The sequence below is a fragment of the Phalaenopsis equestris genome, unplaced genomic scaffold (genome assembly GCF_001263595.1).
Source record: "Phalaenopsis equestris unplaced genomic scaffold, ASM126359v1 Scaffold000428, whole genome shotgun sequence".
NCBI lineage: Eukaryota > Viridiplantae > Streptophyta > Magnoliopsida > Asparagales > Orchidaceae > Phalaenopsis > Phalaenopsis equestris.
Window position 1 is genome coordinate 3,825,518 of NW_018164869.1, and position 17,950 is coordinate 3,843,467.

The following is a 17,950-nucleotide window of genomic DNA, read 5'->3' on the forward strand; positions in this document are numbered from 1 at the left end:
AGCTTTACATTTTAGACGTGTAAACATACAAGTATTGTGTTACATGCATATTTATGATGACACCAAGGTGTAATGATACGAACAGTAAAATTTGGGGTTAGAACTGTAAATACACATAAATTATGTGGCAAGTATGCAAATTTCCCTAAAATAAAATACAACATGAATTTCTCCAGCATGGAAGGCTTGTGCATCAAAGAAACCTTAAAGGAGGTTACAATGGTTAGTAGGAGGATTAAGTTAATTATTGAGCCTAAACCTCTACTACGATTGCATTGGCTTAATTACAAGCTTATAAAATTAATATACAAAAACATGTAATAGGTTATCACAAATAATATTTGATAGGGATGAATATATCGATTCCATCGTTCAGCAGCTACTGGAAGCTTCTAATTCTGCTGGAACTATCAAAATAGAATTGGTAATTAAAGGGGTTAATTACATGCGTACCACCCAATTCCTATATATTTACGTATCCAACACTTATACTTAACTTTCTACATTATATACCACCCAAATCTTTCATGCCACACTCAAATCCAACACTCTTTCATGCACAGGTAAGATGGCATTATGTAAAAATTGAAGTTTAGGCGTTAGATATGTAAATAAATAGGAATTTAGTGGTATGTATGTCAATCTTCTACAAAGAATATGTATATAGTTGTGCATATGAATGCTTATGCACATGTTCGTATGTACTTTGTCATTTAGATTTTGATGAATGACTCCCAAATTATATGGACAAAGAATTTGCCTTGGAAGATCAAAACCAAGCTGATTTTTGGCTCGCATCAACATCGATCAGAGCTTTCGGGCCATGAATGGATCAAACCAAGCCAATTTTTTTATCAAATAGGTTTGGGTCAAGAGTGGATTGAAGCTTTGAGTCGATCTATAGCCAAAATCAAATCAACTCGAGATTAAAATTTTAATATTCCTATAAAAGCCTACTATTCCCTCTTGCTCAATGGCTATAAGCGCAAGTAGGGGTGTAAAAAATTAACCCGACACGTCAAATTGACTCGAACCCTACTAAGAAAATACATATTCGAGTTGACCCAATTAAGTACGGGCCAAATTCCAACATGCTTAATTTTTCGGTTCGGATTCAGGTTAACCCAAAGTTGATCAAATTTGGCCTGAACTTGGCTTAAAATTAACCCGAATTTGACCCAAATAATAATCATGTATATATTAAATAGAATATGTGGCTCGGGCTCATGTTAATATGTTTAAAGACGGTTCATAATTAAGTTAACTTTCAGAATCATTTAATATTTGGGTCGAGTTCAGATCAAACAATTTCAAGTCGGGTCCAACCCAAATTCAACCGATGAACCCAATCAATCATGGTGCACAATGAAAGTACCAATATAGAACGCACCTTAGAAATTATTTTTAGAGAAGATCTGAAAATAATACCAGCTGATTCATAACAGCTGATCAGTCTGTACTGCTTGGGAGGGCCGAGGTTTCAGCAGTTGCCTCAGTGACGCCATTACACTGGAGAAGGAAGGTCTTTTCCAGGGCTCACTGTAGTTGTTTAAGATAACTTTTGTTAGGAGGGTTGGTAAAAAGAAAGATGAAATTAAGAGACATTTGAAATATGGGGCATTTACATGCATACCACCCAATTCTTATGTATTTTGAATATCAAGCACCAATTTTTATTTTTTACATTTATAGCACTCAAAATTTTTATATTACATTAGAAGTATACCGTCATTTTAACTTTTAAGAAGTGAAATATAACTTTTCATGCATGAGTAAGATGATGTGCATGTAAAAACTGAAATTTTGAGTGTTAGATATGTAAATACATAGGAATTGAGTGATTTGTATAATTTAAAGAATTTTCTCAACCTGGCCCAGCAAGACTCGATAATTGAAGCCACAACTGGGTTCATATCAGTTGGAACATCAAGCCTTCTACTCTTGAAGCCGACAGCCGCCACCACCTACAGAAGAAAATAATAGCCACATTGAGAAAAAATTATTACATCCGGACTCTGGACTGGACGCAAAATTTACGTCTGGAGACTAGTGGGAGCGTGTCACGTCGCAAGTGGGCCCCACCTCTCTAAAAAAACTACCCAATCAGTGTATTACAGTGGGGCCCACTTGTTACGTGGCAAGTGCCCGCTGGACTCCAGACGCAAATTTGTATCTGATGTACCACATTAAGGGTCCCAGCCCAAAGGCCCCGCAAGGCGGGAGTTTTGTTATTTTACAGAGAGAAAATCAGAAATCATGGCACTAATTTTCAAACCATGACAACTACGACCGGTAAAAACTATCTATAGCAGGGGAAAAAGTTGGCTCAGGATATCGTCATCAAATTTTTTGTCAAGATAGATCTCTTAAGTTGTTCAATTTACATTTAGATGAGATAATAAATGAGAAATTTATATTGCACGCATCTCAAAGCCAATGGTATTGAAACCAATCATGAACAAAATTTGATCCGAATATAGTGACCCAAAATTTCAGTTTTAGCATTAGAGGAATGTTTATAACTGGCTACAACAAGTGTTTATAACAACAATGAATCATTTTGGAAGATATAATAGGTGTTAGAATTAGGCGCCCAAATCCAACGCTGGCCTTTTCTAATTGACTAAAATTGATGAGACAATCAGGCTACTGATGCAAAGGTTTCTATCATGATAAGCACTATTTGAAAACAAAAAGTTTAAGAAAAATTTGCATACATAGCACACAATTCTTATATACATATCTCACACCTATAATCTCATATTTACATACATACCACTTTGGTGTTTTAAAACTACGTATGAAAAGGTGTATTCTGCTTTTAAAAAGTGATATTAGTGTTATTTCTTTAATGTGAAATTAAACATTTGAGAGCTATGTGTGTGAATATGAAAGTTTAGGTGTGAGATATGTAAATACATAAGAATTGTGTGCTACTCAAGTAAATGCCTCAAAATTTAAATCATAGAAGCAATGCAAATAATAATAATATCTAAGAATAAATGAGAATAAAGTCCGGAAAAAATAATGTTGCATAGCTGGACCAAATAAGGCTTTCCAACAAATAAAAATAAATAAATAAATAAATAAATAACTCGATGACTACTCTGAAAATTTGTGCCCGTCTCTCTTGCTTAGAGAGCGCTTTGTGTTTATTATTTTGGGTCAATTTTTCACAAAACAATTGAAACAGTGGATGAAGCACTACCAAGATATTTCGTCCTCATTTTGTGAGGATTTATTTTTTAGTCGGGATCCACGTTTCCCATATGCACAAGATCCTATGGTTAATTACCCATTTTGATAATAAAAGAGTGTTTTCGATTAAGTGTAACCATTAAGCACAGAAAATTCAATATATATAGTAGAAGTAGACTTAGGATTTTGAATTATAAAATTTATCGATGGTGGGGAAATAATGATGAACCCAATCAAGATCACATGACTTCGTTGTCTTGGTTTGTCATGATCACTAGTTAACTTAGTCAGAGGAGGTAGTCAACTTAGTCAGAGGAGGTAATCAACTCAACCTAACTAAAAGATCATTTTCAATAACCATGGGTTATATCGTCCAAGAGACCCTCATAAATTTGAGATAGAAGTTTATCTAAAGGGACAAATTTAAGTTAGTCATAACTAATAAAGATTTTGTGTCAATCAAATATACTCTTATGACTCACAATTCAAATGATAGGAAGCCATTGAGGAATATATGGGTTGCAACCATGATCATAATTTAATCATGAAATTTGGCGTGAAACCACTCAATCAGAGAGTTTTAATCATAATAGCTACTTTTTATGGAGACGCTAGGTCAAACCAATGTGAAATTCATTATTTTGTAAGTTGAACTAAAATAAAAGTTAGTTACTCTTGACAAATTATTGTGGATAATGGGTGGAGTTTGCCTTAAGCCTTTAAGAGATAAATTTTAACTTGAATATTTTATTTTGTTAGTTTGAAAACTTAATTTGAAAGATTTGATTTAAAAATTGACTCTTGCAGTTGAAATTTCATATCAACTCAGCCATAATAGAGATTTGGATATTTTAAATACTTGTGCTTGAAATTTATTTGAAATTTGACACTTGAATATGTATAAACTATCAGTCTTATCAATTCTAATCTTTATGAAAAGAATGATCAGACTATGTGATTTAGACTTGTAAATTTTTATACTTATAATTTGGACATTATTAAAAATTACTAGACTCATAAACATCAGTCCTTAAGAGAAAGAGGATCAGAAAATTTGAGTGAGACTGATAAACCTACTCTATCGACAAAATGTGGCCCAATTGAGATCATGCATAATTCAATCATCTTGAGTATGATTTCAAAATAGTTTTTATAACTTTAAGACAAGCGCAGACTTTTTACAAAAAAAAAAATTGTACACTTTTTTAAATGAGAGTAATTTGAGTGAAAATTTCATTTGTGCACATGCAGTATTATTAGACCATTCAAGTTTAGGCATTTAGTCAATTTAGTGGAGCATGTGCGTGTTTACTTTTACAGATGTACATGCATCTTGATACTTTGCTTGTTGTAATTGCATAAATTTTGGCATACTTAATAAGATGTGATTGCATGATAATTTGTATTCTTGGAAGATGTTATTTGAGATTTGAGACTCATAATATACAAATGCATACATTATAAAGTATTTGCAAGTCCTTCGAGACAAAATATTGAAGTTGAAAATATCTCGAAGTGACATTACAAGACTTAAAATTATCCAAACTTTGTTAATTACACGGATACTTTTGTTCTTTAGATGCATGTACATAACCTGAAAGTACAACTAATGACATGAAGCTTAAAGTGTTTGCACAAATCTTAAGATATTTATATCCAAATTAAGCACAACCTTAAGACTTATTATATCACTAAATCACTCAAACCCCTTCAAAATTTATCTGAATATTATAGCCTTTGGAATGCATGTAATGTTTCATTTTGAGCTTTAAAAGAGTCATAATATTATGTCTGCTTGGAAGTTGGAGTTTCATATTCAGTGGCGCATGATTTAAATTTGAAATTTGATTCATGCATTTCAAAACATTGATCATTTGCATTTTTGCCTCAAAATATTAATTTTTTTAAAAAAAGAGGTTTAATTTTTACCATGATCAAGCCCAATCAGTCCAAAATTTGAATTAGATCGTAAATTAAAAAAGTTCAAAATTAAACCCATTATGTGCTATTCTAATAGCTAGAGGGAAACGGGCGACGATTTGGCACCAGATATCTGGAGGTCACACCAAACTTGATAGTTGTAACCTAAGTACTACAGAGAAAAACAAAATAACTAACCTGCGCAGGATTTAAATTACTCCATGGTTGTTGCAAGGTCATAAGCTCCCATAAGATCACACCGAAGCTGTACACGTCAGACTTCTCATTAGAAGGTTCATCGCGAAGAACTTCCGGTGCCATCCACTCCGGCTGACATGAGAAGATGCAGTGTCATTTATTTAAATAACTTGTATTAAAAATAAGGGTGTTTACATACACACCACCAATTCCTATGTATTTACATATCTAAAACCTCAACTTTTAAGTTCTTACATAAGACCAAATCTTTCATATTGCATAAAAATATTACTATTTAATTTTTAAAAGATGAAATACACCCTATCATGCATATGTAATGTGGCATAAATGTCAAAGTTGAAGTTTAGGTGTTAGATATGTACATCAATAGAAATTGTGTGGTATGTATGTAAATCTTCCTTGGATATAATGATGATAATAAACAGAGAGCCACTTACAGTCCCGGCAAGAGATTTCGAAGAAAGATATGTGCTTGCCTTCAACCTTGAAAGGCCAAAATCACAAACCTGGATGAACGATTGCAGAGATGAGATAGAAAAAATTGTGTAAGAGTACAAGTTGATTAACACACAAAAATAAATAAATTAAATTCTGACAAACATATTTTGATGTCATCCGCTTGACTTCCCGAAAAACATAAGCAGTTAATAGTCACTAGTTTTGATAAATAGTGGAGTCAACTACTGAACTGAACTAAGTCTGAGTGTCTCGGCTCTAATGTTGAATACTCCTAAGGTCATCTATGGTCGGCTTAACCAGATCTGAAGTGGGGGTTACATGAACCTCCAACGCAAGGCGGTGGCATTGATGGTAAGGTAACGACCCTGATATCTTGAAATGCTCTCTGTCATGTCAATCCCGTGTCTAGAGTCGGTGTCTCAGTAACATCATCCTTTGTCGTCACTGAAAATTATCGCATTGATGTTGCTCTGCTGGCAAGGGCCAATGGGAGAAGGGCTATGCGCTTCCCACCCTTAGTGAAGGAATATGTGCTTTTGAATCCTTCGCGTTGATTCCTTCGGTCAGATTGCCACGGACTCCCCCACAAAAGTGGCAGGCATCCATTGGGATCACGCCGCACCACACCTGATCCTGCAGCTGGCTACCAATCGAAAAATCCACGAGGCACCTCTTGTCAATGCTGGCATTGTTTTCCTTCATCAGTCACATAAAATAATATAGTTAGAAGTGCCTTTTGAGTCATGAGACCCAATTTTTCTACCATTTATGTAGATTTCGCACTCTTACTGCTCCCTCCATTAATAATGAGGCCGCATACCTTCTCGTTCACAGTGCAACAAGTGTAGAATATATTACAATGAAGTCATTGTGAATCTCTAATATTCTTAGTCTATAGGACTCGTCGAATCACAAGTGTCTCTCCTTCATCTGGTGGTAGATGATACACCTCACCCTGTTCCGCAGCTTTCTCGTCATCGCTAACCTCATCCACGGCACCCTGCGTGGTAAAAGACACGGCTCAGCTCATCGGGCAGCTAGAGGCAATGTGCCCAAATCCATTGCATCTGAAGCATTTTCTGGCGAGGACTGTAGTAGGCGTGCTACTCTGCTCAGGCTTCTTCTTACTGAGGATGATTTCATCCTTATCCAAACCAACTTTCTCAAGTCCTTGAGGTGTGCTCCTGTCGGTGTCCCCAACTGTGGATGGTTGTCTAACTGGTGGTGGTTGTCTACTTTATTTATGTTGTCTTTCTACTTTCAGTTCTAAGGTTTGGGCATCCCCAAGTGACCAATACGGCCGTAGTTCCACCATATTGCTATTAGCAGGCTTCAGGCCCCCAAGGTACCGGGCTACCGTGTGCTCTTCTGGCTCGATCAGCTCGCATTTCATTTATAAGTAGTCGAACAGAGCTCTGAACTCCTCCACGGAAAAATCTCATTGTTTGTAAATTGAGTTTCAGAAACATGTCCTAGCGGTAATGAGGTGGAAGATATTTTTTCTGCATGGCTTCCTTCATCGTTTCCCACTTGATAATCTTATTTATACCTTCTTTTTCCCCTATCTTTGTAAGTGCTCCTAACACAAAGAGGCACTCTTCTTCAACTTGATATCAACTAATTTGGCACTCTTATCCTCTGGCACATCTTAATACATGAAGATCCGTTCAACATATTGTAGTCAATCAACAAATTCATCTAGATCCATACCTCCCTCACACTATGGTAGAACCACCTTTATTTTGTAGTTTGTCAACCAACTAATGTCTCCTCTCTAGGCCTCGTCCGATATTAAATTCTACAACGTCGTGGCACTTCATCTTTATCCTTGACATCCTCCCCATGGAATTATTGCTCGAGATAAGAGGGGTGTCGGCACCTTGGCTGTTGGATACCAATTTCATCATTGGGATAGTGCCCATGTTGAGCTTCAAGCAATCAAAGCTTTTTAGCAAATATGTAAACCATGGATTTTCGAAGTTAAAACTATTATCATCGAGGGCGATAACTACAACATTATGAATTTTTTGCGGTCTACCATGAAGGAGGTTTGGTGTCATCGACCTAAAGAGGCACCAAAATTTGCTTATCCTTTAAACTTTAGGTAGCTTTTATTTTTCTATATACCACGGAAATGTAATAGGCCGTTCATTATCGTGTCAACTGTGCTCTTAGGGGTTCTTTTATTTTTATGCATAGAGTGATGAGAGGGAACTATCTAGCATTTTGGTAAATGATAGGTCCATTTTTTGTAAAGCATAGTTGCATAGTTTTTGTACTTTTTGATATAGTAATACAAATGCACACTTTCAATGAAGGGGTTGAAATTTTTGTCCCCTTCTCCTCTTCAACTTTCCCTGTCGTTACAAGATAAGTGCCTACCAAGTATCATTCTCGACGTCCGCCAATCCCAGCTAAAATTGGCGATTCTCTAGTTGTATCTCTTCCCAGGTAGGCTTAAGCATGTGTCATCTTTGTGGCATGGCTAGGGTTTGGGAATATGAAGGAAATTTTTGGTGGAGTGGTAAGGTGAATGCTAGAAAACCTTAAAGATAAGAGGTTATCTCTCATACCGAATAATACCAGAGATTAACCCGAACAATTGTAGAACAACAAATATTATTAGTTGAAGCAAATAAACGGTTACAACCAACACACTTAAAAGGAGAAATACAATAACATGACATAAGCAAACACCAATAAAGTGTATCTCAAGGGTTGTGGAAGTCGACTGGGTGGATCGGAATGGCTAGCGGGGATGGCGACAACAAAGGAATGCTGGTGGCAGTGAGGGGAGAGATGCAGAAATGCAGAGACAACAAGTATGGAGGCTGTATCGGGTGATGGCAGTGAGAAGTTGGGGTTGATAGTGGTAGAAAAGCAGGAAGGAGGTGTTCCCTAACTGTCTTGGGTGGCAGCGACACGGTGCATGAAGGAAGTGCGGTTTGGGCTGCAGCAATGGTGAAAGAGAGGGGGAGACAGCTAGTGGCTGAAGACTATAAAAAAATAGCAATCTAAGTGCTGTTGTGGGCGGCTGCAGCGAGGTACGGCGGCTCCAACAAGGTACGGCGGCAGGGAATGATGTGGGAGGAAGCGGAAGGGATTAGGCAGAAGATAATCACCACATTGGAAAAGAACTACAGTCTGACACCACCCAATCCCTCGGATATAACCCTCAAAGAGAAAAACAGAAGCCAACTCTATCCTAACATAAATCTGAAATCAGGAAGAAAAATTGTACCCTTAAACAACAAATAACATATTTATAATAAATACTAGTAGCTATGATAAGAAGGAAGTAGAAAAAAAGGAAATAGAAATAGGAAGGGAATAAAAAAGGCAAGGAATCAAATAGGAAAAATGGACTATAGTGCTGTAGCAGCTATACAGTACAGCGTCTGGTAAGCTCTTGCGCCAAGGAGATACAAACTTCTTCTAAAATTGGATTTTGGTCAACGTTTTAGGAAAAATAAATAAATAAATTAGTGGCATTTACATGCATAGCACACAATTCTTAAGTATTTACATATCTCACACCTAAACTTCCATATTACAACCATAGCAACCATAGCACTCAAATCTTTAACTCAAATCTTTAATATGACATCAAAAATAGCACTATTGTTACCTTTTAAAAATGAAACGCATTAAAACACCCAAGTACTATGTATAAATATATCAATGTTTAGGTATGAGATATTTAAATACATAAGAATTGCGTGCTACGAATGTAAAAACTATCCTAACAGCTGAAAGTTTGAATTAAATGAACAAGTTTTTAGGCCTCACTTTCACCGTGTACTTCTTGTCAACCAAAAGATTTGGCGACTTCAAATCCCGATGGACAATTGGTGGATTGCGCTTATGAAGATAGTTCATACCCTTTGCCTGCAAAAGGACTCATAATTCACAAACAATAACTAAATTTACAGAGAATATAAAAAATCAATTGTCTCTAATTTAGGAGCACATTTGAGAACAAAAAAATCGCATGGGGCACTTACATACATATCACAAAATTCTTATGTATTTACATATCTAACACCTAAACTTTCAATTTTTTACTTTTATAACACTCAAAATCTTTCATATCACATCAAAAATACCACTATCATTAACTTTTAAAAAGTGGAATACGCCATTTCATGCATATATAAGGTGACATTAATGTAAAAATCAAAGGTTAGGTGTTAGATATATATGAATTGTGCGACATGTATGTAAATCTTCCAATTTGTAAATTCAGTGACAGCAGTGGACAATAAAATTGTCATATTAAGGCATACCACATCAAAAGCCATATTTAATCGACGCCTCTCATCTAATACTTCTTTCATACCCGGCTTATGCAAAAGGCTATATAAGCTCCCTCTGCAAATTATAAAAAAGAAAAAACAAACCGAGCAGAAGGATAAGAGTACTCCCAGAAAATAACTGGAATGACAACAATAAAGAAAATGTAATCACCTTGATAAATACTCAGTAACAATGGATAGATGAGGAGGTTCAGTAACAGCACCCATGAAAAGCACTATATTGGGATGCCGCAAGCTTTTCATTATGGAAACCTGGAATCCAGTACAACATCAGCAAGGAACAAAAAAATGTATTTTTTCTTCCAGGGGGAGGTGGGGTGGGGGCATTAACATATATACCTCCCAATTTTTGTGTATTTACATATCTGCCACTTAAATTGTACTTTTTAAACTTACACCACCTAGATCTTTCATATCACATCAAAAATATCACCAAATTTAACTTTTAAAAAGTGAATACACCTTTTCATGTATGGGTAAGCTGGAAAAGTATGTAAAAATTAAAGTTTTGGTGTTAGAAATGTGAATGCATAGGAATTGAGAGGTATGCATGTAAATCTTCCTTTTTTTAAGAAAATATGTGCTCACGATAGTAGAATCATTGGAGGAGATTTGGAATATTTAGCAATGCTAAATTCAAGCAAGACTTCTGTTCAATGTTCTAAGAGGTTGAGAACTAAGATGAGGTGCTTTAATTGTCATGAGATAGGGTGTGAGCCCTAATAAATTTTATATGTTTAATATTTCATAAATAAAAATATGTTTAAAAATCAAATATAAAAAAAAGAACTCAACTAAATTCCAAATTTCATAACCATATGATTCATAATCTATTTTGCATATTATAACTGACACAAACAAAAAAAGTATATATACATAATCTGTTTGATAGGACTAAAATCTTAAGAGATTAATAAGCAAATTATCTGTTAAATCTTATTTTTATTTAATAAGAGAAAAATTATTTATAAAGCTAGAACTTAGAATTAAATAATTTAATTAATTTGAGCAACAGCTTGGTTCTATCGCACTACTAATGGAAAGCAAAAACACTGCTGGTAAGAAATATTTCTTGAAATTCAACAATAAATTTTCGTATGAGCCAATCATTCATCAGTTTGAATAGTCGTATGATGAATTTAAACTCGCAATTAAGCTTTAAACTAACAATGGAAGAAAAATTACATGAACCAGCACATAAGCTAAAATTTGAAACCTCACATAACAAGAAAAAAAAAACAAATATGGGATCATTTTAGTCCCCCAAAACGCAACGCGGGCAAATAAGCTCCCCCAAACGCACCCTAAGTTTCAAAATAAACCCCTAGATATTTGCATGGGGTCATTTTAGTCCAAGGTTCTATAAAAGTGTCAAATTAATCCTAAGACTCCATAAAAGATTATTTTGGCCCCCATTAAAAGAGTATAGGTTCTAAATTTGAACTTTTATAGACTCAGAGACTAAAATGGCCCCCCTACAAAAAGTCAAGGGACAATTTTGGCATTTTTCTCAAAAATCTATGTTTTCCATATAAAAAAAATGAAAAACAACAAGCGTTGGACTACAGAAATAAATAAAATAAAATAATCAGGAAAAAAATATGCATAAAAAATCCATAATAGTTCAGCATACCTCTCTTAGAAATTCTTTAAGCTTCTCAGGATGGAAGTCTTGTTCCATAAGAATCTTGACAGCTACTTCCTGCGAGTTCCAAAAATGACAAGGTTAACTATTAATTATCTTATAGTGCAGAAACCAAAAGATGCTAAACAATTCAAATTCATGGTATAGTAAAAAATTTACAAAAAAACAAAGCAGCAGAAAATCATAAACTTGCCCAATAAACATCACCTAAACTTGAAATAAAGACACGAAAACCAAAAGGAAAACCAATAGAACCTTGGATAATTAATCAAAAACTGGTAGTTAATACCACCTACATAATTGATTTACAAATATATGGCTTCATTGGCCATGAAATTCTCTTTTAAAGAATAAAATAAATGATAAGCTGAAAGCACCTCTCAATATAACCACAAATCATGGCATTCATTACAAATCCAGATAATTTCCAATCATCCCAATGAAGGACAAATTTAACCATTGAGAATCCCCTCCCAGAAAACATTTGGTATTTCAACTGACCGCATAAAATTTAGAACTATAACCAAGTACACTGGCAAAATGCCTCAAAATATAACTACAGACATTCAAACACTGCTTTGATAGCCACTCAAGAACCCAGAAATCAAATAAGACTGTTAAAGGCATAGGATGGGGCCAAAAACAAATATTAGATGAAGGCAAGAAAGGCAAGTCAAAATTATTTCTGGTTTAGATGCCAAAAACATATCCCAACATATTTGCCACTAAACTTTTCATCTCTTTATTTTCACTTGATGCAAACTGATCAAATCACACAAAACCATCAGACAATATCGTTGGAGAATTACACATAAGGCGACAGTTCGATTGGCACGTTACAAGTGGTTGACCAGAACAGAAAAGCATTTTGAGGTTTTCTGTAATGGCTAGAGCACAAAAAAAAAAAAAAAAAAAAAAACTTGGTTGGCCTGGTTGTCAAACAGCGAAAATGAGTAGAGAAGACAACCTCATCCCTTGGTTGGCCAATAGAAAAGAAAAATGCAAGAAACTATCATAGAAAGGGATAAAAGTGTAGAACTGTAGGATACATAATAAGGTTGGGGCTGTTAAAATGTCAAAAAACCTTACAATTTTTTTCAATTTTTTATTGTAGCGGATCAAATGATAATAGCAAGCATAACATCATAAACATGCTTCATTAACTATCATTATTAATTTTCAATTGGGGCATTTACATACATAGCACGCAATTCTTATGTATTTAATATCACATCAAAAATAAGCCCTACTACAACTTTTAAAAGGTGAAATACCCCTTTTCATGCATATATTTGAAGCACCAAGGTGACATGTATATAAATATAAAAGCTTAGGTGTGAAATATGTAAATACATAAGAATTGTATGCTGCGTATGTAAAATTCCCTTTTCATTTATGATTACTTCCAAATGCATGTCTAGACCTTAAATGATCATTTAGGCAAAAAATTCTGTTTTTTCTCTGCATGATAAATAAATATGACACCCTATTCGACAATGACAGAAGATTCTCAGAACTTGGTACATTGCTTCAAGTATGGCTAATATGATCGTATTAAAGAAAAAAAAAAGAATGTTTACAAGATAGCAGCTGTCAACCTAGGTGTAGTTATGAAGTAGTTTTAACTTTGAATTATCTAAAAAACAATTGCAAAGGTGTATGGAACATACCAAGCTACAATTAATGTTCAGCTATCTGCATGCATCATTCATATGATACAACAACCAGAATAAAAAAAAAATTCTATTTTATGAATAAATTAACAGATTTGATATTAAGAAAAATAAGTAAAATTACAATGTACAAAAACATACCGAACCATGCCATTCAGCGCGATGAACTGTCCCAAAAGAACCTGAAAAGAAAATACTCAGACACCCACGACAATGAAAAGAATTACCTCATCTGCAACCGTCAATAAAATTTGTAGTAGTAAAATCGCAACTGAAAGAAGCAATCAGAAAAATAAAATATTGAAGCATTTACATACATACCATCACTAAAATCTATAATATCACATCTGACATCACTATCCTTTTAAAAATGAAATCCAGCTTTTCATGCATACGTTTATGACACCAAGATGTAAAAAATGCAAATATCTAAATTTTGGGTGTGAGATATGTAAATACATAAGAATTGTGTGGTATGTATGTAAATTTCTCTAATATATTTACCTGCTCCGATTCTTTCTTTTAGGACCAAATCACCCCATGGAACCGTCAAATCATCCGTGACAAGAGGTACACTACTCTTGGACTTAGTTATGTTAGCTTTTAAATCATGGAAGGCTAAATTTTGTAAGGCATCCTTCTGCTCATCTTGCGGAATAAGTTTGAGTTGAGTTGATTCTATGGCCACTTGAGAAGCCTCATGTTGGCCATCTGCAGGAGTGACCCTTTCTACATAACGCTGTGGGACTTCGAAAAGCTCTGGTTTGCTTGTGGCAGCAGGAGAAGAAGTTGCATCTGCATTGTTAACATTATAATGTTTCGAAAAAAACAGTGTTCATATTATCTGCAGGATAAGTTATGGCCTCAGTAAAAAGAAAAATATCACAAATAGATCATCTAGTAGAAGCGCAATATTTTCTTTTCAAGGCAAGCATCAAAGACACGAGAATTTAACGGATATAAAAACTAGAAACGAAAGCATAATCTCCGCCAAAAGGTTTAACTTCATGAACACTTAATAAATTGCGAGATAATTTTGCAGAAAATAAGATCAATTTAACAGTACAGTAGCTTTGACCAACAAAAAGAAAAACTAATTAATATTTGGGGTATTTATGTACATACCACACAATTCTTATGTATTTATATATCTATCACCTAAGCATTCACATTTACATGCATACCACTCAAATCTTTAATATTATATAAAAAATACCCATCACTATCTTTTTAAAAGTCATCACTATCTTTTTAAAAGTGAAACACAACTTTTCATACAAAGATTTATGACACCAAGGTGTTTTAATGGTAAAAATCAAATTTTGCGGTATTAGATATGTAAATACATAAGAATTCTTTGGTATGTATAAAAATTTCCCTAAATATTTTAAGTTAAAGTAGCATGTTAAAAGTCACCTGTTGAAGCATCAGTAAACATCAGGTTCAGAGACCGGCAATCCACAAAATATTGCTTGGCCAAAGATTTGAAATTCTTAGCTATATCACCTGACTTCAAATTTGGAGGGCGCAAAGGTGACAAAATTGTGATGGAGTATGGCCCATTTATCAATGAATTGGGCTCACATAGAAAACCAGGATTTCCAAGCAAATCTACTAAATATTCCCTGCCAATTCGCAATCGGTATAGATTAAAAGAAATCAGGCATCAAAAGACAGAATATACAGAATTTCATAAATATATGAACACAAAATTAAAACATAACAGATAAATAAGAATCTGCTATAGTATTGTTTTAAAAACTAAAAACAAAATGTAAAAACATGAGCGCTATACAGTTTTCTTGATACAAAAATCAAATAATGTAAGGAGATCCAGTAACAAATTTAAGAAAAATTAGCACATAAGGAAATGTGAAGTAGTAGGGTATGATGAGGTAAGCAAAAAACAGATAACGTTGCAGGGCACATATATGATTCTAATGGGAGTTTGCAGAGCATCCATATGATTCCTAAGGGAGTCTGGAGAATCGATGCTCGAGATAGCAGATTTCTAATTTGGTTTGCCAAGCAAGGAAGAATTAAGAAAAAATCTGTCATTCACTGTATTTATCATTACCTTTTATTTTACTCTTTCTCCCACAATTTTTCATCATTGCCTCCTGCTTTACTCAAATTATTTACTAGTTATAAATATGATGTTAATTTATAAAAAACCCCTCATAAGTAACCTACATTCCGGTGGTTAGCGATGGTTTTGTTGCTCCTCATGTAAACTGTTTCAAATACTATTGTTTATCCTCTCAAGTCCTCTCTACTCCCTCCTTTTTCTTCATTAGTGAAGAAAGTGGATAAATAATATTTTCTTATTTCTTAATTATCAAATTGCAATTCTTCTCCTTATATAGGAAGCAAGGGCTAGGAAAAACTTAATTCCTACCATACAACTTATCAAAGGCACAACAACCATCCTCTCAAGTCCTACTCTTTCCTTTTTCTTCATTACTGAAGCAAGGTGGATAAATAATATTTTCTTATTTCTTAATTATCAAATTGCAACTCTTCTCCTTGTATAGGAAGCAAGGGCTAGGAAAAACTTAAATCCTACCATACAACTTATCAAAGACACAACAACCACCAAAATGAAAGAAATACAAAGTAATAAGAAATAAGAAGGGAATAAATAAGAATAAATCTCAAACAGGAAAGTCAGAATTCCACAATTAGCATTTTTAGCATAGCATAAACTCTATTAGGCAAAGCAGGTTGCTATCCTGCATGATAAACCCATTGTCATTTTTGTCAGACGCGTAGATTTTTGATATGGTGGATCCATTTTTCTACTCCTTGGTTGATCAATTTATATAATAGGTGGCTACTATGCTGGAATTCCAGATCTATGTCTCATGCTTCTCAAACTATTTATGAAAGCTAATTAGTCTAAATTTTCTTTAGGCATTCATGATATGTGAATGGTTATTCTTTGGGTCATCTTCTTTTTTTAAATCAATGCAAGTGGATACAAATACCTGCAGACTCTCAATTATTTAAAGCCTGTATTCTTGATAAGAAAGACATTTTTGCTACTTTTAGCTTTAGAAAGTATGATTGGCACTTCCTCATATGGCAATTGACAAAATATAAATTTTGCAAAAATGCCCTTGTATTGTGAGAAGAGAAATTTTTCAACAAAACTATGTTGACTATTTCAAGGCTCATCCCAAATTAAAGAAACAGTTCTTTAATGTTCCTTTTGTAGAGGTTGGTTCTTTTGATCACATAGTATGGACATGTAAGACTTTTGTGTTGTAAATTATATATCAACCAATTAAGGGTCGTTCTATTACTAGTATTGTTTATTTTCCTTCTGATATTACAATTGTCCTCAGCAATGCTACATTTGATTATATGCTGAAAGAATGCGACTAATGACTCAAGCTCAGTCCATTCTGAAGATTCTATCAGATATTCATTTAATTTTGTGAAAAAAAATGTTTTAGCTGATGTTTACTCATCAAAGAGCCAATAAAAAAATTATTTCTACATTCTCCCATATTTACTAAATTCCAAACTAAACATAAATACTCCCCTTATGATTTTCGCATTATCAACATAGCAAATGTCTGAATATTGACATGCATCCTTCCTTCCTAATTATCCATTATATCAACACGATTCAATGTTTTTTTCTTTCAATGATGGCATTTCTACATGACTGCTAATTCATATAACATTCTTAATGGGTGGTTATAAAATTTCATAGCTATAAGTACAAAACCATGAACCTCCTCTCTTATAATTGTCTCCCACTCCTTCAAGTTAAAACCCTAATTCCCCACCAAACCTTGGCCATCTCTTTAGCGCATTAGTCATCGTGAGTTTGAATACTTCTATATTTTTGGACTCATGGTATGATATTTTGGTGACTCTTCTTGTGAGTTGTTCTTGATGCCAACGCCACCCTATTGTATCAGCATGTTGTCTATCCTTGGCCCTAGGGATCCTTTATCACTCCAACCCTTTTTGTCTATTTTCACCTTCGATGTACTTTTGCACATTCTCTCATGTTTGTGGTCATGCTTGATCACTTTCGTTGCACCTTCTAAATTCAGAGTAGTTTGTTATCCCATCTACTACTACATTAGTTTCTCATAAGGCTTTGGTTAACCCCTTCGTGAAATCACCATCACCTCTTCTTGTGGTCATGTCTCCAAAGCTTCTCTTTTTTCTTCTCTAGTGGTCAAGCCCCCTTTTCTATCAGCCTCCATGCTCGTTTGCAAATGTGTTTTGTGGTTCAAATGCAATGAATAACCTCCGCTCTCCATAATATAATCTTCCACTTTATTTTTTTTTTTTTTTTTGTCAAACTTCTACAATCATCAATATAAATGGTCTTCTTCTTTTGAAGGCAAGCCTACTCTACTATTTTCGGATTGAGAAGTACTTGTGCTCGTTAGGCCTCTCTTCCTTTCACTTATTGAAAATTTTTCTATATGCAGGCCTAGCATAGAGATATTCGCAAGTTTTTTATTGTATTACAACTAATTGATGACTACTCTAGT

General features: G+C 34.3%; 1 protein-coding gene across 1 annotated transcript; it reads right to left on the reverse strand.

Annotated features, from left to right (window-relative positions):
* Positions 1–70: 70 nt before the first annotated feature.
* Positions 71–15,055, reverse strand: LOC110027536 (serine/threonine-protein kinase CTR1-like; the record flags this gene model as incomplete). The annotated part of the gene is given in 12 exon segments (XM_020729010.1): positions 71–407; positions 1,391–1,539; positions 1,870–1,964; positions 5,317–5,448; positions 5,775–5,843; positions 9,586–9,684; positions 10,083–10,167; positions 10,264–10,364; positions 11,746–11,814; positions 13,572–13,612; positions 13,935–14,225; positions 14,847–15,055. Coding segments are annotated over 11 exon segments (1,107 nt in total). The 3' UTR covers positions 71–407; positions 1,391–1,436.
* Positions 15,056–17,950: the final 2,895 nt, after the last annotated feature.